We start from the raw sequence: 24,969 nt of genomic DNA on the forward strand, positions 1-24,969 counted from the left end.
TCTAAAATTAGGTAACAATTGGGGAGTTACAGCTTGATTCTACCTCCTGGAAACTTTGAATGCTAAGTTTTCTCTGGAAATGCTTTGATTTTTGTGAATTGTTTTAAAATGACCAGATGTGTGTTCAGAGTTCTCTGGTGGGTAAACCGTTGATTATTTTTGGAAATACTGAAAGCAGTTATATTCCTATTTGAATTATGAAATCTCGGAATGCTAAATTGGTTCACATTTTGTTAAATATTGCTCTAAAGCCTTCTGGTAATCTAGTTGGTATTTCCTGAGTAGTATTACAACAAAATTAGATGACATTCATCCTCATTATTCTTGGATTGTAAATAAGGATTTTTGGGAAAGGTCTGTGTAAAGAAAAAAGGAATTTGGATATCTAGAATTGGACATCTGGCCTCAAAGCAACTTTGAGCCACCATTTCCTTTTGAAGAACCTTTGCTGAGGGGCAAAAGATTGTTTTTAATGATTTATCACTTACATTAAAAAATGTGTGTATATATATATATATATATATAAAAGATGGTAAGTGAAATATATGCCATTTGTCTCCACTTTATTCTCAAATTAGTTGGCTCTGAACCACTTGTTCGGGCATACTTTCTAGAAATAAAAATTCAACTCATCTATTTAAAGAACAAGTTGGCCTTTCCTGAATTGCCGTTTTGCCTTTAATCTGAGACTTACTCCTCGGTGGCTTTCAGACCACAGAAATACAGGAAACCAGTTTTGTTTTCCCACGTGCCAGCACTGGCTGTGTGTTAATCTTCTCCAGTGCTGTGCCCCCAGCTGGTCTGGGAGGAGAAACCACCAACTGTGGGTACTTCTGGCTTCTGTCCAGACAAGAATATCAGCTTTGGTGCAAAAATCACCTCAAAAGTAGTTTACTTTTTTTCCTCCAATTAAATATTTACCATAATTTAATGTCTTTAATAAAGATTTTCTTCATTTTCTCTGATAGCCAGCCCAAATGAACTATTTCAGAGGCAGTTTATAAAGATGTAGAGAGAGTTTTTCTGAAATTTTTTAACACTTAGGGAGTACATTGCAAAATTAGAATAATTTTACATGAAAATGAGACCTACTTTTTAAAGTCAAACTCTTAGTGATGGAATCTAGAAATGTGGGTGTAGGCTTTTTAAATAGTGTGTACGAAAAAGCTCAAGGAAGAGGACTCCTGGCTTTCTCCATCTTCTCAGAGTGTCCTGCAGTGACAACAGGAATAACCCAGATGACACAAGTTCTGTGTGCCTTTGTCAGGGAACCCAGAGGTACCCTGTACTGAGGTTACCTGAGCTAAGTACGCACTTGTGGTTACACTGCTAAACAACAGCTGTAGTTCAGGCTGTGTCCCCTTCCCCCCAAAAATCAATCATTGTGCAAGTGATTAAACTGAGTTGGTTTCACATTATTACAGTATTTATAGTCTTCTTTAAATGTGGATGCCATTAAATAAACTCATTTGTTTCCTAACCTTTATAAATGTGAGGTTGTGCTACTTTAAGGGCTTTTTAGAAATGGACTACGTTGGGTTTTGCCTAGCAGATAGGCTTTGTGACCATAAAAAACATATTCCATCATCAGTGATGTGTGGATATATTTTGTGTAAACAAGGCCCAGGACTGCTTTCTGAATGTCTCAGAGAAAGTGATATCTAGTATTATTGAATTGGAGCATTTTCCTGACTATGTTAGTAATTTATTTTGTGAACTAGTATTTTTAGTGCAGCAGCTGTTAAGCACAAAGCACCTCCAGAAAGCTACTGATGAGATGGCAGAAATGCAGGGGTCTTCAGGGCTTCCTCAGATCTGTGCAGAGAGACCTCTCCTGGTCTCCTTCTCTAAATTATTAACCTGCTCTCTTCTTCCCTCACTGTAACACTGTACATCCTCTTCCCTGCTGGATTTATCTTCCCCTTTGGCACTTATCATTGTCTAATTTACTGTAGTCTTTCCTGTTTCTCTGGTTTAGTGTCTGTCTTCCCCACTAGAACGTAAGCTTAATGAGAACAAGGTTTGTGTCTGTTCACTCCCACATCCCTAGGGCTTATGACTTGGTGGCGGCTCTGTAAATTCCTGTTGAAGGAAGGAGATGTGGTGCCTGCCCTTGAGGAATTGAACTTTGTGGTGGACGTAAAACAAAGAACCAACCCTATGTCCTCCTTTTTATCCACTCCCAAGACTACTGGGTGAACACCTGGAAAGTACCGCTCCATAAGCACAGTTAACTGAAGAGATGCTTTCTATTGGAACTATTGTTATTCAGAGAGAACAGGAGGGTTTCCACAGTCAATACTGTGCAATTGGCTCCGTCTGGGAAGGCTGGTGAGGACAGAGACAGCGTGGTTGGCTAAGCAGCGGGGAAGGGTTTCTCGAGCAGAGTGTGGCCGAGGGTATGGCTAGGACTGAGTCAGACATGATATGTGCTTCTAGACCAGCGACGGCTGAGGGGTGGTGGGGAGGGCACGGGATGGCTGGTAGAGGAGAGCTGGTTTGGTGAAGAATCTAGAATAAGAAGGTTTAATTTAGTATGCAGATATCTGGGAACCACAGCAGATTATCCAGAGAACAAAGTTGTTGGTCAAAATTTGATCTTTGGATGAGAACCCTTAAGTGTTGTTGATTTTTTTTTTTTTTTTTTTTAAAGAATGTACGGAAACCCACAGAGATGCCGTAAGGCGAGTATGGCTTAAGGTTGTGACTATGATGGTGTAGAAAAATGGGACAAAAATGAAAAAGAATCTTGAGGAAAGTGCAACAAAGCTTATAAACTAAATATGGTGCCCAGAGGAACAGAAAGTGATTGATGAGGACTTTTTCAAGGTGTAGATTTCAGTAGTTTGTTGCTGGAAGAAGTGCTTTAAAGACTGTTGAGCAGGTAGGGGATGGGAATGTAGGTCACTGTCTCCTAAATTTCCTCGGTGGGCCTCTCATAGAAAGCTCTCCCATAGGCATTAAGAAAAGCAGGGTATTACATAAGTTTCCAGGAGCTTTCTTTGTTGTTGTTGTTGTTGTTAGTCAAAACTAAAACTAATGATGACTCTGTTCTCTTAGATGTATGTTTTAATTTAATAAGACAGGCAACATTTATTCTATAGAAGACTCTTAAAATATATTTTAAATAAGCAAGTGACACATACTTACCAGTCAGTAGAATTTGCATCAACCCACCCCAGACACCGCTAATTTGACGTGGACTAACAATTAACTAAACTTCTTGCTTGCTCACTGTCAAAAGTATATCATTCTGGCTTAATGCTTTCTCTTCTAAATGATGCTTAATCTTTTGAAATAAGAACATCTGTTATTCTCTCCTTGCATATGTCTTCAGTTTCTTCTGTCTTCTTTGCTCATTTAAGAGTGTTTTCTCCCATAGTCTAGTCCAGGGCTTTATGGGCACAGAGCACTATCCTTCATTCTTTCCAACAGCAGTAGAGGGTAATTGCAGCCATGTTTCCACACGTGGCCCTCCTCCCGAGGCCAGGTGTATGCTAAGGTTATTCATCCTCACCGCAGCCTAGGTATTATCTTCATTGTACAGGTGCACAGATTGAGGCTCCGAAAGTTGAGTTGACTTCACACAAGTTACATGGCAGGTGCTTGGTAGAGCTGGGATTCAAGCCCCAATCTGTTGGATTCCAAAGCCCACACTTTTTCCACCATAGGCATAGTCTCAAACCATTTTATTTAAACACAGTTTTTTTGATGTACCTCTTTGAGCCACCCATGTACCTCTGGATTTCTTACTAATTTTTATTTTTTGTAAGAAAAAATTGTAGCTTTTCTATTAAGTTTAGATTTTTAATGCATGAGATAGGAACATTAAAAGTTCATACCTAACAGTAAGCCTTCCAGATCGATGGTATTAAATCATTATAGTCCATAAAAAATGAAACTTCTCTTTTTCTTTTTTTTAGGAGTGGATATGTCACTGCCTTTTTGGAGAATGCTTCATTAGTTTTCAAGTTTTGTTTCTCTGAATAAAAGTACATTCCTGTTAAAATTCAACTCAGCAAACACTTACTGAATACTTAGCATGTAGTCACTAAAGATTAAACAGTGTCATGGGGCACAACAATGAATGAAATCCCTGGCATTAAGGAGCTCTTCCACACTCTAGGTCAACAGGAAAACATGGAAATAAGTCTATAATCCCTGTCCCAGATAACGCTCCCACACTCAAGGCCTTATTGTACATTTCATTTAACTAAGTGTGTTGAAATCAATTCTAAATGTAGAATTTTTCCTAGGTATGCCTTGCAATAGCTCATTATTCCCAGCCAACAGACCTCCAGCTACTCTTTGCATTTGAATATGTTGGGAAAATATACCACAATTCAGGTAAATATGAAAATATTAACTATTGTGACTAACTTTACATTGTCTAAATTTTATTCTTATGTTTTATGAGAAGCCTCCAAGTACATGAGCTTTAATGATTGTAGAACTATTAGCTTCTTAACTGTTAGAGAAGTAAGCACTATATACTAAAAGAGATAACATTTGTCAGGTAACATTTAAAAAGTGACGGGGAAGAACCTATAAGCAACTGTATACATAGGCTTATGAGAATCATGTCAAGTATTTTGCCTATAGTCACTGGCTTGTATTTTATGAAGGAAGATACCTCTCCCTCCCCGCCTATTAGTTGGTGACTTGAGTTAAAGTAATCTTACCTTTTAAGAAAACTGGCAGAAAATTAAAAGATATTTGAAACTCATTATCTTTTTTGGCAAGGTGTGATTTCATGCAGAAGCTGAAATGACTAAACTTTTTAGTGGACTTCATTGTCAGAATATTGATTTTATATTTCTGAATGAGATTCATGAAAGGAAGATGAGCATTCATCCAAAGGACAAGTGTATTTTATACGGTTTTTATAAAAGTGAATAGGTCTGTACACATATATGTCAGTGATGACATCACCAAGGAATATTCCAAGTGATCGTGTAATTCTGTGCATTCTTTTTATACACAAATAATTGTAATTTTGATCAATTTTCTTTTTTTTTAACCTCATAAAAGGCTAGAGAAAAAACAATGAGGTCACGTCTGACATTAGCCCCTCGTAGGTTAGTGACCACATGTCTCTTTGCCTGCTGGGTCACGTACTCTCCCAGTCTTTAAGGGAGAGAGATGACTCAGCTACACGTTTATAGTGAAAGGGCCGTTCACCCCAGCCAGCGTGGTCTGGACGGGCAGCCTATAAATTACTAATTTTACTGGTCCTTTACATTTGGTTACCTCAGAACATATATAGTAATTTAAATAATCTGTATAATAAAAGTATATTCCAATATCACTGTATTGTAAATGCATTAAAATATAGGAACAATACACAGTATCTGCCGATGCATATGGTATAAGTACACTTGTAAACACCATAGAGATGATATGCAGAAGTCACAGCTTTTATCTTATGGTACTAACAGAAATGGGATAACGAAATACTTACAATTTAATTTTTCTTATCACAGTGCAACTAATTGTAACCTAGGCTTGAATAATACGACTAATTTTTAAAGTTTATTTCTTAACATAAAGAAAATTCACTTATTGTCCGAAAATAAAGTATTGTAGATCCGCACTAGTAGCTACAGGCAAATGTTCCTTTGGCGCATCTTCAGGCTGCAGACCGTGATCATCAGGGTTCTCCTCAACAGGACTCTCACCCAGAGTTGGGAGAGAGTAACTGAGATGAAAGCTTCAAGGGGCACAATAGTCGTAGGAGAGCCTTTGATTCCCACTTGCATTTGTTGATGATCAAGACCAATTCTGGATGATACCTTTTTCCTAGTAGAAGCGATTCAGTCCAGGGGACAGACCCATGAGTTCTGCACAATGTTCAGCAAGTACAGTGAACTTCATTATGCGCTTGGTGACGTGATGCCTGCTTCACTTACTTCTCACGGTTGTCTTCATCCGTTCCTTGTGGGCATCTCTGGGTTGATAACAGTTTATTCAGTCCATAGCTTTCCTACTACTGGTTTCCTTATTCCCGTCAGTCACTTCTCTGTATCTTCTCATATGTAGCTTGTAGAGAAAATAACGATTGATAAGTAACGCTTAAAATATTCAGGAACACTTTTTATATTGCATCCTTCAGACTCCTCCTCCTTGACAGTCACTTCATAAACATAACACTTGGCCAAAGTTTTGTTAAGATTCCTCATAGGGTAACATCCTTTCATATCCTTCCATGCTGTTGCAGAAGCATAAACTGCACCTTTAAGAGCAAAAGAAGCCTGAAATTTCCACACACTGCAGTCAGAATTCATTAATTTGTGAGTGAAAGAGGCCCAATAATCCACTCTTGAACTTCTGGATGACACCTTGATTCATTGGCTGGATTAAAGAAGTCCTTTTTGCAGGCAGGTAGGTGACAAAGCTGTTTCCACAAATAAGATGTGAAGCTAGAGGATGTCCCCTGCAATTGTCTAAGAATCTTTTAGCTGGCCTCAGGCCTTCTGAGGTTTTCTTTTCGTGTTTGGCATCACTTGAGTGAAAAGCCAGTCATCCAGGTACTTCTGTGAGGATCCTGAAGTATGGGAGATGCCCAGCACCCACAGGCTTCGGGACACTCCACATGCCGACACTGCAGGAGGCACTGGCACAGACAGGGACGATGGTTCTATTTTTGCTCTTTTAACTTGAAAGAAACCACGAGGATGCTGTTTTCACCAGTCAGCTTATTACTGGACAAATAATGTCCCCAAAATACAGATCCGTCTTTGTTATAAAATTGATAAGATGTCAGATTATACTTCTGGACTAAAGAATTGAAAACCTCAGGTTACCTGCAGCCTCAGTGTTGGCAGCTCCACTGCATGACAGACACCTGCTTGCAGATGCAGTGACATAATCTCAAGGTGCAGTGTAGGCTCACAGCAGAGATGGACATTTTCCTTTAGGTGCTTATTTGAAAACCACTTACAGAGGACAAAATCCATTTGAAATACTGTAGACATTTTTAAAGTTTGTTGCTTGTCTCTTTTTTTAATGTTCTCAGTGTAGCTGTAAATGGTTGTGATTGGTCCTCGTGTCTCGGGAATAGGAGTGCACCAGCCTTGTGCACCCGAATCCCTGGGGGAGCTTTTAGAAAGACAGCCCTGCCGGCCCCACCCCAGGCCCACAAAGTCCGAATCTCCTGTCCGAACCACTTTGTTGACTCCGCTCTCTTGAACTTCTTAATGATCGCAGTTCTGTTTTTCCCTTTTTCGCCCTTCTTTATGACTTCTCATTTCTACAGTGTCATCAAAGCAATAGGCTTTCTTTTCATTTGTTGACCACTTTTATTGTCTTTATTGTTGCATCTTAATATGGAGGGGGCTAGTTAAGTGGAAACTCTAAGATCATTTCAACTCAGTCTAGGATTAGACTTGTGAACTGTGTCGCAGAAGATAGTGATGGTCAGGAGGGCTGACCTTGTTTCATTTTCAGTTGGGTGAGGAGGGGTGTCCTAAAACCTCAGTCAGGTAACCGCCAGGGGAGCCAGATCTTCCTAAGACGACTGGTTTGGCCAGTCTGTTGCTGCAGCCCCTATTAGTAATCCCCTAGTAGAGCAGGCCACAGGCATCGGGCCTCTGGGACTTTCTGAAAAGCATTAAAATTTCCAGACTTTCTAATGGCAGATTGGGGACCTGCTACACATTCCATAATAAGCTCTCACTGAAGATGTTGAGTATATCAGAGATCTGGTCCTGGTGGCTGAGAAATGGACAGGTTCTGAACAAGTAAAACCTGTAAAGTAGCAAACAGTACAAGATCTTGTAGTTACTCTCACTCTGTGTTCAGAAAAATTCACCTATTCTTAGTTAGATCTTGAGACCTTATATGTTTTGCCAGAGGACCAATCCTGTAAACAGTGAGCATGTTCTCAGCCTAGCTTCCTAAGTCTATAACCTCAGAACACTGAAAAGTATGCAGGTCTGGACTTCCAGCTAGGGCTGAGCTGCCAAGTATTTACATAGTTCTTTACAAAGTTCCAGTGTGTTCTTTCAACTTCTCTTTTGGTGGTGGTGGTCTTTGCATCGCAGGGACCTCTGCAATGTTGAATAGTAATGATGGTAGCAGGTAGTGTTTCTGTTCTGGTTCTAACGAGGATGATGTTTGCTGCATGTTTCTGATAAGTACCCTTTATCAAGTGAAGGAAATTCCCTTTTATTCCCAATTTGCTAAATTTTTCTGTATTTTATATCATGAGCACGTGTTGGACTCTATCAAATGTTTTTCTGCACTTGCAAGGGAAACCCTTTAATTTGGTCATATGATGAATTCCTTAGGTTTTCTAGTATTGGCTAGCTTGCTGTGGTTTTTGGTGCTCTGCTACACAGTGTGTGAAATGGGAATTGCCTGGAAGTTCCACACAGGTTCCGTGTTCTGTAGAGATCACAAGTCCCAAGTTCCCCAGCATGTCTTCTGGTGGTTGTGACTCCAGAGCAGGCACTGAGACAGTGGCCCACCAGCATACGGGCTTAGAAGTAGCATTTTCATTTTTAACAAGCTCTGTTAAAATCAGAATCATCATAATTATAATTCTGATGCCACTTAAAGGATAAAATGCAAAAGTGCTAGCCCGGCACCTGAGACCCTTTATAATCTAGAGTAGCGCCATCCAGTAATGGGAATGTTCTGTCACTGCATCATCCAGTAGAGAAGCCACTGGCCACATGTGGCCGTTGAGCACTTGAATGTACCTGGTGCAACTGAGGAACTGATTTTAAAATCTTTGTTTAATTTAAATTTCAGTTGAAATTTAAGCAGCACGTGTGGCTGGTGGTTCCTGTCTGGTGCAGCACGGGTTGAGAGGCTAGGCCCCGTCGCGTTTCCCAGCCTCCCTTCCGCCACCTCTGGCACCCTGACTGCGCTCGCTGTAGTTCATTACTCGGTGCTGTGCCGTCCTTCCGCATGTCTTATGTCCCGCTCTGCCCAGCACGCCCGTCTCCTCCTCACCAGCCACCTGCGAGCGTTTGGATTGGCTGGTTCCTCAGCACTCTGCTCAGAGCTGCTCGGGTCGCAGACCTTCCCGCCCCAGCCTGCAGCCCAGCCGCAGTGGGCTTCCGCTTCCGCCCGCATCGCTCTCGTCCACCCGGCGCGCTGTCACCAGCGCCTCAAAGTAGGGGTGAAATCTTAGCTCACTTGTCAGTTTTCAGGCCTTAGCACGTGGTAGGTTCTCAGAAAATACCTGTTTTGCACCAGGTTTAGTAAATAGTCCATGGGAATGGGCGTGGCATGTTCAGGGGACAAAGAAGGGTTTTCACGGCTGCAGGGGGATGGGAGTTAGGGAATAACGGGCAGTCAGGGCAGGTCTGGGCAGTCAGGGCAGGTCTGCGAGGGCTTTTCAAGAGAAGCTGTTTAGGTTTGCTGGATTCAGTTGGAAATGGGTATGATTGCACAGCTGGGGGCAAGGGTAGCGTCCCTGAAAGCCTGATTTCAGGAAGTGTGTCCTGTGGCAGCTGCAGGCTGGTCTGAGTGCAGCAGAACATCGGTTGGGCTGTCAGCTGAGAGACTGGCCATGGTTGCAGCCTGCACAGGGAGACCCTCGGCCAGGAGAGGGGATGGCGTCTGTCACCCAGATCAGGCTGCCTGTGGGGACACCTTCTTTCTCTGTGGTCACCCTGAGGCCCTCCTGAGGCTGTGCGCATGCTCCCAGCAGGTGGCCGCGCCTCTCAAGTGGAGAAGGCTCCTTGCTAAGGAAGGTCAAGTCTAGGCCCTCTGCTGACTTTCCAGTGGACTGGCACTCTGGTGGAGGCTAAGGAATCTATGTCAACTTATCAAAGAAAAATCGTGTAGAGGTAGGAGACCAAGAATGTCATAGCGAGTCATACATAGAGAAGGGTTAAGAAGTAAACACTGGCAAGATGAAAGATTCGGACAGCTTGCCAACGGAGTTGATTGTTGGATGTGTTCATTTTTCCAGGCAAAATGTGGGGAGAAAACTAGCAGTGACTTGGATTTACGCCATAGCTTGGGGTAGGGAGTTGAGGGAGACTTGTGAATGGTGTCCTTAAACCAGGAGGGATAGAAGACAATTGGAAGTTAAGGAGGAAACGTGAGCAGCAGGCATCAGTCACCCTTTCAGAAGGTGGCCAGTAAAAGGGCAGGGAACTGTGTAGCGTCGTGGCGAGAATGGTCCAGTGTGGTCACGTGAAAGCCCTTTTAAAGCCAGGTTTGCCCATTTGTGAGTGAAGGCGTTGAAGGCAGAGCCAGCGGAAGGACAGGGTATCGAAGGTGCTGCAGGGTGGGGATGAGCTGGACCAGGACGGGACACAGTGGGCTGTTCTGCCGGGGGGGGGGTGCCCCTTCCCCAGGACGGCCGGAATGGGTAGGGGGGCCTTGGAGAGACTGGAGACAAACAGGGAAGAGGTGCCACATTGCAGTGTGTTTGTGACAGGAGGCACAGAGAGGAGAGGGAATTTGAAGCAGAATTAATACTATTGCTTTTTCTTACAGCCAGCAAAGCTAATGGAATACCCTCAGGAGGTGGAGGTGACGGTGGCATTGGAGCTGGGGGTGGCAGCAGCCAAAAAACTCCGCTGTTTGAAACTTACTCAGACTGGGACAGAGAAGTCAAGAGGACAGGTGCCTCCGGGTGGAGAGTTTGTTCCATTAACGAGGGCTACATGATATCCACCTGGTAAGTTTAGCTTTGACAGTGTGGTTCATGGCTGGGAGTCACTTCTTAGGAGTAATCATCAAACTCTGCTGTCATTGATAACTTTCAAGTTATGGCTAATGGAATATTTATTTTTAATAATGCTTTAATGAATATTTTGTTTTAAAGATAAGAACTTTTTTTTTAAACATAATCGCAATGTCAATATCCGTTGAAAGAAATTGATAACAATTCCAGTAGTATTGTCAATCATCTAGTCAGTGTTATCCAGTCAGTATCTTGTAAGTGTCTTTTACGGTTGGTTTGTTCAGATCAGGGGCACATTGAACTTGCATGATCTGTCTCAGGCTTTTTAATCTAAGACATTCTCCTTCCATCCCTTTTTTTTTATTTTTGTTGTTGACAAAACTAGGTCAAATGTTCTGTGGACTTTTTCTCTTTCTAGATATTGCTGGGTTTATCACTGTGGTGTCTGTCCTTTAATGTGTTCCTCTGTCTACTGTATCTGAAATGTTAGCTAGCTCTAGGGGCTTAAATAATTACAGCTGACCTTTGAACAACACGGATTTGAACAGTGTGGGTCCACTTCCACGCAGATTTTTTTTTTTTAACGGTTAATTCTACAGTACTGCAGGATCCCCGTTGGTTGAATGTGCGGGTGCGGAACCATGGGTGTGGAAAAAGCACGTATAGGGAGGGCCAACTATAAGTTATAAGCAGATTTTTGGCTGCGCAGAGGGTCTGCACACCTAACCCTGGCATTGTTCAAGGGTCAGCTATAATTAGATTCAGTTCCAGGTTTGGGGCAAGAACGCTTCCTCGGGTGGGCTGGGCACCCCCTGTGGCATCACCGGGGCTCCAGGCATCATTGTGATGCTGACTGACTTGTGGGCCCCACAGCAGTCAGCCTGCTCCACCCAGTGCTAAGTTCCCCTTTTATAGAATGGGTTTAGCTGCCAAAAATGGTTATTCATTAGCAGTGAGGATCATTGCCCAGATCCATTATTTATTGAGGATTGCTATGGGTCATATTCCAGTTCTGTCGAACTCTTCTCTCAGCAACTCTTTAGTACCTGAAATAACAGTTTGTATGAGGAAGGCAGTATCAATGTTTACTTTTTCCCCTTTACTTAACCAGTTTTCAGAAGGAGCTGTTTCCTAGAATCCTCCAAAAGTGACCAGAAAATTGTTTTTTAATTATTTACTTGTTTAATATTATTTAGTATTCGGATTTGGGGGATGTTTTAATGTCATTCAAGTCCTCAGTTTTTTCAGATAAGCAGTGTTGTGAACAAAGTACGAGGACCTTCTAGGAGTGCAGTGCTGAGGAAGGGGCTTGGGAGCACACGGCTTGAGTCTTCCTCTGCCTCCCCTTGAATTTGAACTTTGTGGTCAGCGTGCATTGTGTGTTGAGAAGCCTGTGACAGGGCCTGCCTCTGTCCCCTACCTGGCCATATGAGCAGAGGAAGGAAAAGAGATGTCTTCAGGTGCAGTGAGCTTGCCCGGTAGTAACTGCTCTCTAACCCACGTCCCGAGTCCACCTGTCTTTGGGAGATGGGAAGCAGAGAAGGGGGAGATGAGAAGCAGAGAAGGGGGAGATGAGAAGGGAGTGGAAGCTTCTTGGGAGATTTGTGGGCTTGGTTTGGTTTGGTCTGGTGTGCCTGGTATCTCCTACTCATAGCCTGTCGAGAGAACGATGGTGGACATGTTTTTCAGAAATTGCGTATGTTTGATTAATAGTCATCCTGGAAAATATTTCAGATGCTTCCTTTGGATTGTTCCCCTGCTATATCGACTGTGATAACTGAGCAGTTCGCACACGTTTTAGACTGAGATGACGAGGCTCATCAGTGGCACCCACGGTGCCCAATGCACGGCCACTGAGTAGGGTGCACGTTAATTAAATGTGGGGTCTGCAGAGCACGCTTATCCTGCCTGAAGCACAGGCTCTTACATTACGATTCGTGTTTTCCTCTCCAGCCTTCCAGAGTACTTTGTAGTGCCAAGTTCTTTAGCAGACCAAGATCTAAAGATCTTCTCCCATTCTTTTGTTGGAAGAAGGATGCCAGTAAGTGATATCTGTTGGATTTCATTAATACTATTGTCCATTTTTCCACCCAGTTAAGTAAAGGCTCTGTTTCTCTCCTAGTTCTGGTGCTGGAGCCACTCGAACGGCAGTGCTCTTGTGCGCACGGCCCTCATAAAAGACGTGCTGCAGCAGAGGAAGATCGACCAGAGGTGAGCAGGAGACCGTCCTTGGTACTTGGGCATCTTTCGTTGTCATAGAGAAGTACAGTAACCTCCTGACTAGCTAAAGACAGCTGGGAAGCACCGTGTGTTCCATACAAGAATTACCACTGTGGAGAGAATTGAATATATTAAAATTAACATTTAAGTTATATTAAATGTAATTTAATACTTTGGCTTATAAGACACTTGAAGATCTTAAATGGCTGACACTTTTCTGTAATGTTGCTTCTAATGAACTTTCAAAGTGCAGTGATTTCCAGTTGAGACACTTAAGGACAAATCAGATTTTTCTTGTAGTTCAGCGTGTCCTAGGTCTGCCAAGTCACGATAACTAAAAGTGGCGTAATTGGCTACCGTGAGTAAGTTTGCCGTCATCTGCCGAAGTCCCCAGTGACCTCCGTGTCGGTGAAGCAGGAGGCCTTTCTCAGGAGTCCTCACGCAGTGGGCACCGCTGTTGGCCAGGCTCTCCCCCGGTCCCGGCTTCTGCCCCCCTCCACCTCCTGAAGCTCCTCGTCCCCGCTGCGCTCCGTGCCCCTGCCAGCCCGTCCTCCTGTCTCCAGACACGACTTAGATCTTGTCTCAGGCCACCTCCCCTTCCCATTCCGTATTCCCTTCTGAAAGAAGTTCACCCACGTCACTAACCCACGTTAGTGACTGTCAGATTTATATCTCCAACCTAAGTTGACACTTGCCACGTGGAGGTCTCAAAGGCCCTTTAAATTCATGTTCAAAACCAAACTCAAGTATATGGGCACCATGCACCCCCTGCCCCCACCCCACCCCCAGCCTGCTTTCAGGAACCGAGGAGTCATCCTGATGCCTTTCACTTCCCTTCACGTCCAGTCCATCGTCAGATTCTGTCCTTCACTTTTCAGAAACCTTACCCCTCTCCTTCCACCCTAGCTCCACCTCTGCCAATATGTTGGAGGGGCATCGTCCTTCCTCCCATGTCTCATCCAGGACCATGCCCTGTCCCTCTGGGCTCCGGCCGCCCTGGGGTTTTGCTGGTCTTTAATATCTCCTGACTTTTGGCTGTGCTGCCCCCTCCTTCTGGGCCACCTTCTTCACGCTGGTCCATGAGCACTCCGCACACGCACAACCACACACACACACCCTGCCACACACACCCTACCCCCACCCCCCTACACACCCATCACTCGGTACTTGCTCGTTCTCTGCACCTGCATTCAGACATCACTTCCTTAAGATAAGCCTTCCCCTGTCTCCCCAATTAGATCTGGCCTCAAGTTACACATTCGCTATATCACCCTAATTTTCTTCTTAACACTTATTTCGGTTTCTCATTGTACGTGTGTGTTACAGTTTGATTACTGCCTGTCCTTACGAGACCGTGAGGTGACAGAACTGTGTCTGTTTTGCACACCATTGTTCAGCTATATTCAGCACCCAGGAGATACCTGCAATTGAATATTTATTCAATACTTGTCCAATAAATGAGGAACAAAGGAAAAGATCTTAGAAAACAGGCTCAGAGAGCCTCAGAAATTGTGTATCACAGTCTGTTATTGGGACAGCCAGGTTGTCTGTTTTTTCCACAGTGCCATAACTGACAGCCACATTTGCTGAAGCAAATAACTATCAAGTAACCCTCAAATGACCCTTTGGTTTTCTGGAGAGGGTGACTGCAGTCCCACAGGTCCATATTCTCTCGTGGATTTAAATTTCACTTTGACCACGTTAATGATTAATGTCCATTCTGTCCTACCTTGTCCTGCCTTGTGGACATGTTGCTGATTAAGTGCTCCATCAGGAGTGTTGCTATGAAAGGCAAGGCTGCAACACTGTTAACTAGAAAACCTTAGAACCAGTGGCAGTTTTAATTATTTAACTTTTTAAGCGAAGAATTACTCTAATTCCCTTTGTTTTTTCAGCTATTCTATTCTTTGTAACTAGGACAGATTCTCTTTGTTGTCCAACCTCATCTCCACCCTTTTTCCCTCAGACACGTCATCATCGCCCCACTGGCCCTCACTAGGTTTCTCCAAGAGCCAGGCTTCTGTTCTACCACAGGACCTTTGCACTAGCAGCTCCTCTGCCTGGAACACTGTCCCCCGTCTTTGCACAGCTCCTGGCCATTTGGGCTTCAGCTCCGGTATCATCATCACGGAGGAGCGTTTTCTCACCACGTGACCCAAGCTAGCCTGCATCCACTCTGTTCCATCACCCTCGGCGTTCACCACGGCCTGTCATCTCTCCTCTACCCCCCTCCCCGCCACCAAGAGCACAGACTGCATGTTCCTCTCTCTGTCCCTAACCCTCAGAGCAGTGCTGGGCTCACAGCAAGCACTCAAAAAATGTGTGTTGAATACATGAATGAATAGTGACTCAAGGATTTTGTCTCTATTAGGATTTGTAATGCCATAACTAAAAGTCATCCACAGAGAAGTGATGTCTACAAATCAGATTTGGACAAGACCTTGCCCAATATCCAAGAAATACAGGCGGCTTTTGTAAAACTTAAGCAACTGTGTGTTAATGGTAACTTCATTTCTATTTTATATATATGTAAATAATGAATGGGTGATTATATGAGGCATGTCAGGAAAAGTGACATTACTTAAAAATTTAGAAACAGGTATATATTTAAGTAGAGGCTCGTTGAAATATTTGTACAAATTATTATTGTATGAGAATGTCCGAAGCTCTTAGAAAATGAAGTTTAAGCTGCTTTTAGTTTTGTAGGAAAAGTGTACCAATTAAATCACTTTCAGATCATGAAAGGTCTGGTAGGATGCTTCTATAAAAGTGTCTGCTCAGTAGAACAGATTACTACCTCACAGACAAACTTACGAAGACCTTAATGTATTCAGTTATATTTTGAGATACGTGACTTGACATGAATTTCAAACAGCCGTGTTATAATCTTTGCAGCCTCAGAGTTCCCGTATGTCTGTTAAAGCAAATGCTTATGGGGTGCTTTCGATGTACCCTGGAGGGATGACTCACTTGAAAGCACCTTTGGTGTGAAGTGTGCACAGAGAGAGCCCCTTGTCACCGGGCGGCAGGACTGGCGCCGGCTTGGAAGGAAAGCTGGGAGGGGGTGTGCTTAAGAAACACAGTGACTGTGTCTTTCAGCCATCCCGTGAGCAGCATGTGGCTGAAGCGTACGGCGAGGGGCACCTCGAGACAGGCCAGGACAGGCCCCGCCAGGAAGCTGCCCCGTTTCCTGCAGGGGTCAGCCACCAAGGCCATGAGAACCGGGCGCTGGCAGCAGGGAGGGAGGGAGGGGCAGGCCTGCGGTGAGCAAGCTGAGGAGGGGGCCGGGGTATGTAGTGCTTGCTTAGGGGGCGGAGGCGGGCAGACTCTTCAAGATTTCCCTGGGAGAGCCACAGGGAAGGAGATGGAGGCCTGGGGAACGCTTTGTTTTGTTTCTTATAGAATTGTGATGTGCCTTCTTAAATGTTTTTATGACTTAAATGCAAATGTGTAACACTTCCTTAAAGCCAGCTTTTAAATGTTAAAAACTGATGTATCACCTAGCTCTCAATTTGATCATGAAAAGTAAGCTTAAGAAGCCTAAAAGTGTTATATGCCTATATATATATGTGAGTGTGTGTATAATTATATATGTATAATTATATTAATTACAGAACCATTTGAAGAAACTGAAGAGAAATGGCTGTCTTCACTGGAAAATACACGGTGGTTAGAATATGTAAGGTTTGTATAACTGCTTTCCTTTTCTCTTAACTTATTATTTTGAAATAATTATCGAGTCACAGGAGGTGCAAAAGTATTACAGAGCCATGCACTCCTCACCAGCCCCCCCCACTGGCAACGGCTCACATAACTAGACTATGGTTATCAAACCAGGAAACCAACAGTAGTACAAACTACAGTTCTTATCCAGTCTCCCCAGTTTATACGTGCTCTCGTGTGTTTCTGTGCAGTTTTACCGTGTGCAGATTCATGTGACCACCAGCACAGGCAGGATGCAGAGCTGCTCCGTCACCAAGGCTCCCACCCCCAACCCCAGCATCTCCATCCCCATCCCCTGGGAACCACTGATCTCTTCCCCGTCTCTATAGTTCGATGATGTAAAGAATGTCATGTAAATCAACAAAGGTTAATGAATTTCCCTGATACAAAAATCAAACTGTACTCTGTTGATGAATCGTATAAATACTGAAGAAATTCCAAAAGGTTATAGAGAATATAAACACGTATCTTGAAAGATCAGATTTGCTTGACTTCACGTACTTTAAAAAACATATTCGTAGTGGAAATTTGGTTCTTAACAGTATTTTTCCATTTCTCTTCCCAGGGCATTCCTTAAACATTCAGCAGAACTTGTGTATATGCTGGAAAGCAAGCGTCTGTCTGTAGTCTTACAAGGTAATTCATTACTGACAACACCGGTCCCCCGGCCAGCCATCTTGACTGGCGATCCACACCCAAGTAATTACCTGCATCTTAGCCATCTCCTACTTACTGCATGCCCCCAGATAGATACATACAGATCCCGCACATTATTAAACAGTGGCACAAAGACCTCAGACAGAAGAACAGAAAGGAGTCAGACTTTCTGCCCTGTGTTAAATCTGCCTTCCTGTATTATGGCAAAGGGTGGGTCACAGCCCTCATTGGATTCAGACAGAGTATTAATCTCAGCAGAGCATCCTTTCTCTCTAATCTTGCTATCTTTCTGATTCATACAAATTTTAGTTGAAATGCCTCTGGTTCATGCCAGATTGTGACTTTAAAGAAACAGTTTGGTATCAAGAAATGGACTGAACTGAGTAGCCAGCAATGTGAATTTTGTCTAGTAGGAATAGATGGCAATAAAAAAAAAAAAATCTTTTCAGTTAAGCAAAGAATAATTGTATATTAAATAACTTTACAGCTAATAGCATTTTTAAGCTTACGGATAAAGTGTAATAAACCACAAGCTACCTGATTTTATAATATACGCATGCATAGTTCATGAATATGCTGTGCTACTGAAGCTTACAGAAGTATTTTTACCAACTGTCAAATTCAACTGACTTTGACAAAGTAAAGTGACAAGCCTTAGGGGGAAAAGAAGAAGAGTAAGTCACTGTTTCCAGTAATCCTTAGCTCATGCCGGCAGCGCATATGTAATTCACAGACGCATGGAGAGCCAGCCATTGAGAACCCGCACCTCTCGCAGCCAGTGGTGTTCTCATCCTGTTCCAGAATGCTACTTAGCATACTCCTTCATGCATTTGTTGCCATGTAAAATGCCTCAGAAGAGATACTGAGCCTGCATTTTACTAACACTTTATTTTAGAATGTGTTTTCTAAACAGTTTATTGAGGCATAGTGTACATACTATAAAATGCACCTGTTCTGAATGTGCAGTTCAATAATTTCTAAGAGTCCAGTTTTAGAAATTTTCCATCACCCCAAAAAGATTCCTTGTGTCCCAGCCCCAGGTAACCACTGATCTGCTTTCTGTCTCTCTAGATTTGCTTTTTCTGGATGTTTCATATAAATGGGATCATGTAGTATGTGGTCTTTTGCCTCTGGCTTCTTTCATTTCACATACATGTTTTTGAAGTTCTTTCACGTAGCATGTCTCAGCAGTTTGCTCCTTTTTATTTCTGAGTAGTGTACCATTGTTGTAAATACCACATTTCATTTATCCATTTACTTGTTGGTGGACATTTGGATTGCTTCCACTTTCTGGCTGTTATGAATTATGCTGCTTTCAACATTCACATAAAAGTCTTTGTGGGGACATATGTTTTTCTTTATTTTGGGTAGATACCTAGAAGTAGAATTGTTGAGTTATATGGTACATTTATGTTCAGCTTTGTAAGAAACTGCCAAAGTGTGTTCTAAAGTGACCGTACCCAATTCCCCTTCCCCTCAGCAGTGTGTGAGGGTTTGTTTCTGCACTTCATCGTCTGCTGTTAGGAGTGTAGTCATTCTAGTAAGTGTGAAGTGGGAGTTCATTGCAATTTTTTTGTGTGTGTGTGTGGTACACGGGCCTCTCACTGTTGTGGCCTCTCCCATTGCGGAGCACAGGCTCCGGACGCACAGGCTCAGCGGCCATGGCTCACTGGCCCCGCAGCTCCGTGGCATGTGGGATCTTCCTGGATCGGGGCACGAACCCGCGTCCCCTGCATCGGCAGGCGGATTCTCAACCACTGCGCCACCAGGGAAGCCCTCATTGCAATTTTTATGTGCATTTCCCTAATGCATATCATGTGCTGATTGGCCGTTCATGTGTTGACTTCGGTGAAATACCAAATCTTTGGTCTATTCTTCAGTTAGGTTGTTTTATCATTGAGTTCAAAGAATTCTTTACAATTCTAGATACAGGTTCTTTGTATCTTTATAAGATTTGCAAATATTTTCTCCTAGTCTGTGGTTTGTCTTTTCACTTTCTTGATGACTTTTGAAGCACAAATTATGAAATTTTGATGAAGTCCAATTTATCCATTTTTTTCTTTTATGAATCACATCTTTGGTGTTATATGTAAGAACTGTTTGCCTAATTCAAAGTTATGAAGACTTTCTCCCATGTTTTATTCTGTAAACATTTTATAGTTTTAGCTCTTACATTTAGGCCTGTGATTCACTTTGAATGAATTTTTGTGTATGATGTGAGGTAAAGGTCTATATTCATTTTTTTTGCATGTGTGTTTATTGAATTGTCCCAGCACCATTTATTGAAAAGACTGTTCTTTCTCTATTGACATGCCTTGGCAAAGGTCTGCTGACTGGCTCTTTATTTTTGGACTCTCAGTTTTATTCCATTGATCTTTATGTCTGTCCGTACTCCAGTACCACATTATCTTGAGTGCTGTAGCTTTAGAGTATGTTTTGAAATTAGGACATGTAAGTCCTCCAACTTTGTTTTCAAATTGTTTTGCTTATTCTAGGTCCTTTGCATTTCTGTATAACTTCTAGGATCAGCAAAAAATCCTATTGGGTGTTTGATAGGAATATGTTGAACCTGTAGATTGGGGAGAATGCCATCTTAACAATATTCAATCTGCCAATCCATGAAATGAATATCTCTCCATTTATTTGGGTTTTCTTTCATGTCATGTCAGCAGTGTTTTATAAATTTTTAGTGTACAACTCTGGCACTTATTTTGTTAAATCTCCCTGTAAGTATTTTCTTTTTGATGCTATTGTGAATACAGTTGTTTTCTTAATTTCATTTTCAAGTGTTTTGTGTACTTCTTGTGACTGTTTATAGAATTCCTGCAACCTTAACCAAACTCATTCCTTAGTTCTAGTAGTCGTTTGTGGATTCCTTAGGGGTTTTTTTACATACATACACGTGTTGTCTGCAGACACAATTATTGCTTTTTCCTCTCCAATCTGGATGCCTTGATTTCTTTTTCCTGCCTAACTTCCCTGTGTAAGCTTCCAGGACAATGTGCAGTAGAAGTGACAAGAGTAAACGTCCTTGTCTTGTTGCCCATCTTAGGAGGAAAGCATCCAGGCTTTCACTAATAAGAATGATGTTGGGCTTCCCTGGTGGCGCAGTGGTTGAGAATCTGCCTGTCAATGCAGGGGACACGGGTTCGATCCCTGGTCTGGGAGGATCCCACATGCCGCGGAGCAACTAAGCTCGTGTGCCACAGCTGCTGAGCCTGTGCTCTAGAGCCCATGAGCCACAACTACTGAGCCCGTGTGCCGCAACTACTGAGGCCCACGTGCCTAGAGTCCGTGCTTCACAATGAGAGAAGCCACTGCAATGAGAAGCCTGCGCACCGCAGTGAAGAGTAGCCCCCACTCGCTGCAAATAGAGAAAGCCCACGTGCAGCAACGAAGACCCAACACAGCCATAAATAAATAAATAAATAAATAATTTTTTTTTAAAAAAGAATGATGTTAGTTGTAGGTTTTTGTAGATTCCTCTTACCGGGTTGATATTCCCTTCTATTCCTAGTTTGCTGAGAGTTTTTATCCAGAATGAATGTTGGATTTTCATCACACAGATGCTTTTTATTCATCTAATGAGATGATTGGGTTATTTTTGTCCTTTATTTTTTTATTAGTGTGTTACTTTGTTAGATGTTAAACCAACGTTGCATTCTTAGGGTAAATTCTTGCATTCCTGAGATAATTTGGCTTGCTTATACTTTGTTGATGACTTTTACATCTAATCATAAGGGATATTATTTGATAGTTTTCTTCTGATTTCTTTGACTGGCTTTGATATCAGAGAATTACTGGCCTCATTAAAAAGGACACCAGCTACAAAAGATGTGAGGGAAATATTTGCCACCATTTTGGATGATGGTGGACAATTCCATTTCTCTCATTCATCTCTGAGTCACCATATGAAGCTGTCAGTAGAAAGACTGCATGATATTTAATATCCTTGGCACAGAAATAGAATGGACTCTGGAAAGATTTCTACCACAAACCATGTAAATGTAAAAAGTGTGAGAGATATGCTTCTAATTATCTAGAAAACATTCATATATAAAAGGCCATCTCCTCATTAAACATTACTTTAGTTGATTAAAAGTTTATGTTTTAGAGTGGCTGGGCCTGAATAAAATTTCCTAACATGGGTGATTTTGAAGGCCACCCAGGCATAGAACACTGAGTATATACACACAAAGTATATACTTTGCCTTTCCTTCCTTTCTCTCTTAGCATTTTTCTACGAACTAATCATTTTCTTTCCATCTTATTGACAGAGGAGGAGGGAAGAGACTTGAGCTGTATTGTAGCTTCTCTTGTTCAAGTGATGCTGGATCCCTATTTTAGGACAATCACTGGATTTCAGAGTCTGATACAGAAAGAGTGGGTCATGGCAGGATATCCATTCCTGGACAGATGCAACCACTTAAAGAGATCGGAGAAAGAGGTAACAAAACCTTCATGCCTATTATCAGTCCTTCAGTGTGCACAGGATAAAACCTTTCGTTATATGAAGAGATGCTCCATCCATAAAGAGATGAGGAGACTTTTTACATATTGCCTTCAGTACATCTTAGCTTCTTGGGCCAAGACTGACTCATGGATTAGAGTCCAAGTTGAGGTACTTATGAAGAGTCTCGTAACTATATAGATAAAACTCTTAAAAAGTTGCCTGTTGAACTTCTCTAAGTTGAAAACTGCTTGAAGAAATGCTGCATTAACTCTTCTGCAAGCAGACAACGAGCATGTTAGATATTTTGAAAAATCAGCTTTGGAATATCATAGTTTCTTAAAATGGGGCACGTACGTTAAGAATGGCAAGTTGAGGGGGCATCTTTGTAAGAGCTGCGGGGTTGGTGGCTGCATGGGGTCCTAGTGGAGCTGTAACAGGCCCTGCAGGTGTCTTGTGGTCAGGGTGGCTCCTGAGAGCACACTTTGACTCGTGCTATCTCATGTAAAACAGTCTCTGTCATCTGAGGAAACCTCAACAGTGAATGCTTCACTTCTGAAACGCTAGGACTTGGGGAAGCACTGGGCAGGATGCAGTAGCTGTCACAGTAGCTGTCGTAAGCTGCTGTACTTGGGGGTGCACCACGTGACCCCAAGGCCACGCCAGCTGTTTTCTGAAACTCCGGGAAGGTTTCCAGATGCTGAGTCTGCAGGGTCCACCAAAGAGTTGTTTCTTGATCTTGGGGTTTTTTGGTTTTTTATTTTGTTTTAAACGTTCTAAAGAATTGTTTCCAGGATCAGCTGGAACACGTGAAACACGTATTTCACTGTCCCCCATTCACATGGCCACACCCTGCCTGACTGTTGACTTTGCCACTTCAGCTTGGTGGACTTGGTGGGCAGAGGAGGGCTGTGATGCGTCTCAGGCCAGCCTAGTTCTTAAGTTAGACAGGCCGTCTAATGTGCTCACGTACCCTTCACTCAGCTTCAGAGCCAAGTGCTCAGGCCTCGCTGTTTTCTTATTCATCTCTTCCTTTATATCAGCAAGAGGTCTGGAAATAGATGTGGACACTGCAGGGCAGCATTGAGTAATCCCGTTTCAACGTTTGTCTGCCAGGCTCCTGTGTTCCTGCTGTTCCTGGACGCCACGTGGCAGCTGCAGGAGCAGTGCCCGGCAGCTTTCGAGTTCTCCGAGACCTACCTGGCAGTGCTGCACGACAGCACCCGCGTGGCCCTGTTCGGCACCTTCCTCTTCAACTCCCCGCACCAGCGCGTGCAGCAGAGCACGGTGAGTGGTGCCCGCCATGGCCAGGGCAAACTGCTTTATTGAGATAGCATTGAAGTACAACCAGCTGGGTGTTTAAGCTGTCTTAGCTACCATTTTAAGTGGTCATTTCTAAAGGAATTATTTATAGATGGTTAAAAATCCAGGAACTTGAACTTGTTTCATTTTTATCAGTGAGCGTTTTATGTATTTCTCTCTGATGCCAATTGAAAGATGTAAATCATTTTAACTGCTGTAAATGTCGTGCTTTTGTATTTATATTTTTACATTTGGGCTGTCTGAATGGGTAATGGATAAGATCCTGTTTGTGGACATTTATTTTCTAGGTCGGTAGAATAAAAGTTGTACAAAGCAAATTATTTTTCTTCAAAAGTCCTGTGGAGAAGGATTTGAGAGAGGAAATGTAGGCGTGATGCGAGACTGCGGTTCTCTCTGGGCACTGCTTACTGGATGTGCTCAGACCCTCATGCCGTGGGGCAGTCACTTTTACATTAGGACCATTGGTTTCTAGTCCCAATTCCTTGACTGAGAGGAAGAACCATGAGTAAGGAGGGTCTCAAGCCAAACTTGAAACTATCTATAGCTTCTGGTTGCCCCTGGTGGAACCTTCCGGAACCACAAGTTCTGTCTCACCCACATCTGGAGCAATGGGTGTAGCCAACAAATGCTGCAGTGACCACTGAGAGAGACAGAAACGACAGCTCTCGTGGACCTTCAGGAAGACTTTGTAGGAAGCGGGGCTGCCCTCACAGTGAGCTGTGGGATCCTCAGGCCCAGGTCTGGAAAGGTGCTGAGCCTGGACTCCTCATCCATGAAACTGCTCCATCAAATCAACAGTAGAGCAGACATTCTGTGAGCTGAAGCATCATGCAGAGCATCCTGAAGAAATGCGTTGTTCAGGATTGGGGGTGTGGATGTATAAGGAGATGGATTTATTCAGGCCGTGGCACCAGGGAGAACTCCATTCACGAGTCATACTCACCAACACACTCATTGCCCAGGGGCCCAGCTCCCCTCTCGGCACAGGGGTCCAGGCGCTCCTCCGTGCGAGGCGCCAGGAATGTCTCTTCTCGGGAAGCGGAGCATGCTGCTCCAGTGGGATTGGAGCCGCTGTCTTTCAGAAAAGTTCATTTGTATGATGATGAATGACCGTCAGAAATGAATTTACTATGAGAAAATCTTAGTTTGGCATCTTTTCACAAATGTTCAAATATTTTATTTTGCAGGAATTTGCTATAAGCAAAAATATCCAATTGGGTGATGAAAAGGGTTTAAAATTCCCCTCAGTTTGGGACTGGTCTCTTCAGTTTACAGCAAAGGATCGCACCCTTTTCCACAACCCCTTTTACATTGGAAAGAGCACACCTTGTGTACAAAACGGTTCTGTGAAGTCTTTTAAACGGACAAAGGTAAGTTACAGAAATGCACTAACAGTAAAAAACCTGGTATTTACTCACACATAACCAAAAACATATTTTTCAGAACAGAGTATTAAAAGTTCGGTCACTTCCCATGACAGCATTGCCAGTGCAGGTTTGGAGGGGTCATTCACTTTCTCACTCAGGTGACCCCACCCCGACTTTTCTTCTTGCTGTCTGAGGCCCACACAGCCCTGGTCATCATCTCAAGAGTCAGCAGTTGTAGCCCTGCACTCAGGGCCCTGCTCCTGAAGCCCATCCGCTCAGCCTGTTCTAGAATCAGCAGGTCTAGCTTTTTTCTGACCAGAAATCTTAGAAATTCACACTTCAGCAAATTATAGGCAGACCTTGTTTTACTGCACTTGATTTATTGCACTTTGCAGATACTGCATTTTTTACAAATTGAAGGTTTGTGCAAATCCTGCATTGAGTTCATCCGTCGGTGCCATCTTTCCAGCAGTATTTGCTCACCTTGTGTCTCTGTGCCACATTTTGGTAATTCTCACAATATTTCAAGTTTTTTCATTATTATTGTGATCTTTGATCAGTGGTCTTTGACATTGCTATTG

At 43.0% G+C, this 24,969-nt stretch overlaps 2 protein-coding genes across 7 annotated transcripts in view; one reads left to right on the forward strand and one right to left on the reverse strand.

The window, feature by feature from the left end:
• MTMR10 (myotubularin related protein 10) overlaps nt 1-24,969 on the forward strand; it is a 45,107-nt gene that overhangs the window by 16,061 nt on the left and 4,077 nt on the right. For all 3 annotated transcript variants that reach the window (XR_010839866.1, XM_059057033.2, XM_059057028.2), the window contains 10 exons: nt 4,257-4,347; nt 10,459-10,642; nt 12,602-12,689; nt 12,771-12,859; nt 15,240-15,370; nt 16,483-16,552; nt 17,157-17,227; nt 21,526-21,695; nt 22,815-22,985; nt 24,209-24,391. Coding sequence is in view for 2 of the 3 variants with exons in the window: in XM_059057028.2 (XP_058913011.1) it covers nt 4,257-4,347; nt 10,459-10,642; nt 12,602-12,689; nt 12,771-12,859; nt 15,240-15,370; nt 16,483-16,552; nt 17,157-17,227; nt 21,526-21,695; nt 22,815-22,985; nt 24,209-24,391 (1,248 nt within the window). In the remaining variant the exon portion in view is untranslated. The remainder of the gene's footprint in view (nt 1-4,256; nt 4,348-10,458; nt 10,643-12,601; nt 12,690-12,770; nt 12,860-15,239; nt 15,371-16,482; nt 16,553-17,156; nt 17,228-21,525; nt 21,696-22,814; nt 22,986-24,208; nt 24,392-24,969) is intronic.
• The window catches only part of FAN1 (FANCD2 and FANCI associated nuclease 1), a 48,824-nt gene continuing 34,877 nt past the window's right edge, over nt 11,023-24,969 (reverse strand). For 2 of the 4 annotated variants that reach the window (XM_067030089.1, XM_067030088.1), the window contains one exon: nt 12,851-12,978. In XM_067030089.1, coding sequence (XP_066886190.1) covers nt 12,933-12,978 — 46 coding nt within the window. In that variant the 3' untranslated portion in view covers nt 12,851-12,932. Of the gene's footprint in view, nt 12,979-24,969 lie in introns of all 4 variants that reach the window. The other 2 variants (XM_067030084.1, XM_067030082.1) reach the window with 2 other exon arrangements.

This window comes from Kogia breviceps, chromosome 3, assembly GCF_026419965.1.
Source record: "Kogia breviceps isolate mKogBre1 chromosome 3, mKogBre1 haplotype 1, whole genome shotgun sequence".
In the NCBI taxonomy this organism is placed as follows: Eukaryota; Metazoa; Chordata; class Mammalia; order Artiodactyla; family Physeteridae; genus Kogia; species Kogia breviceps.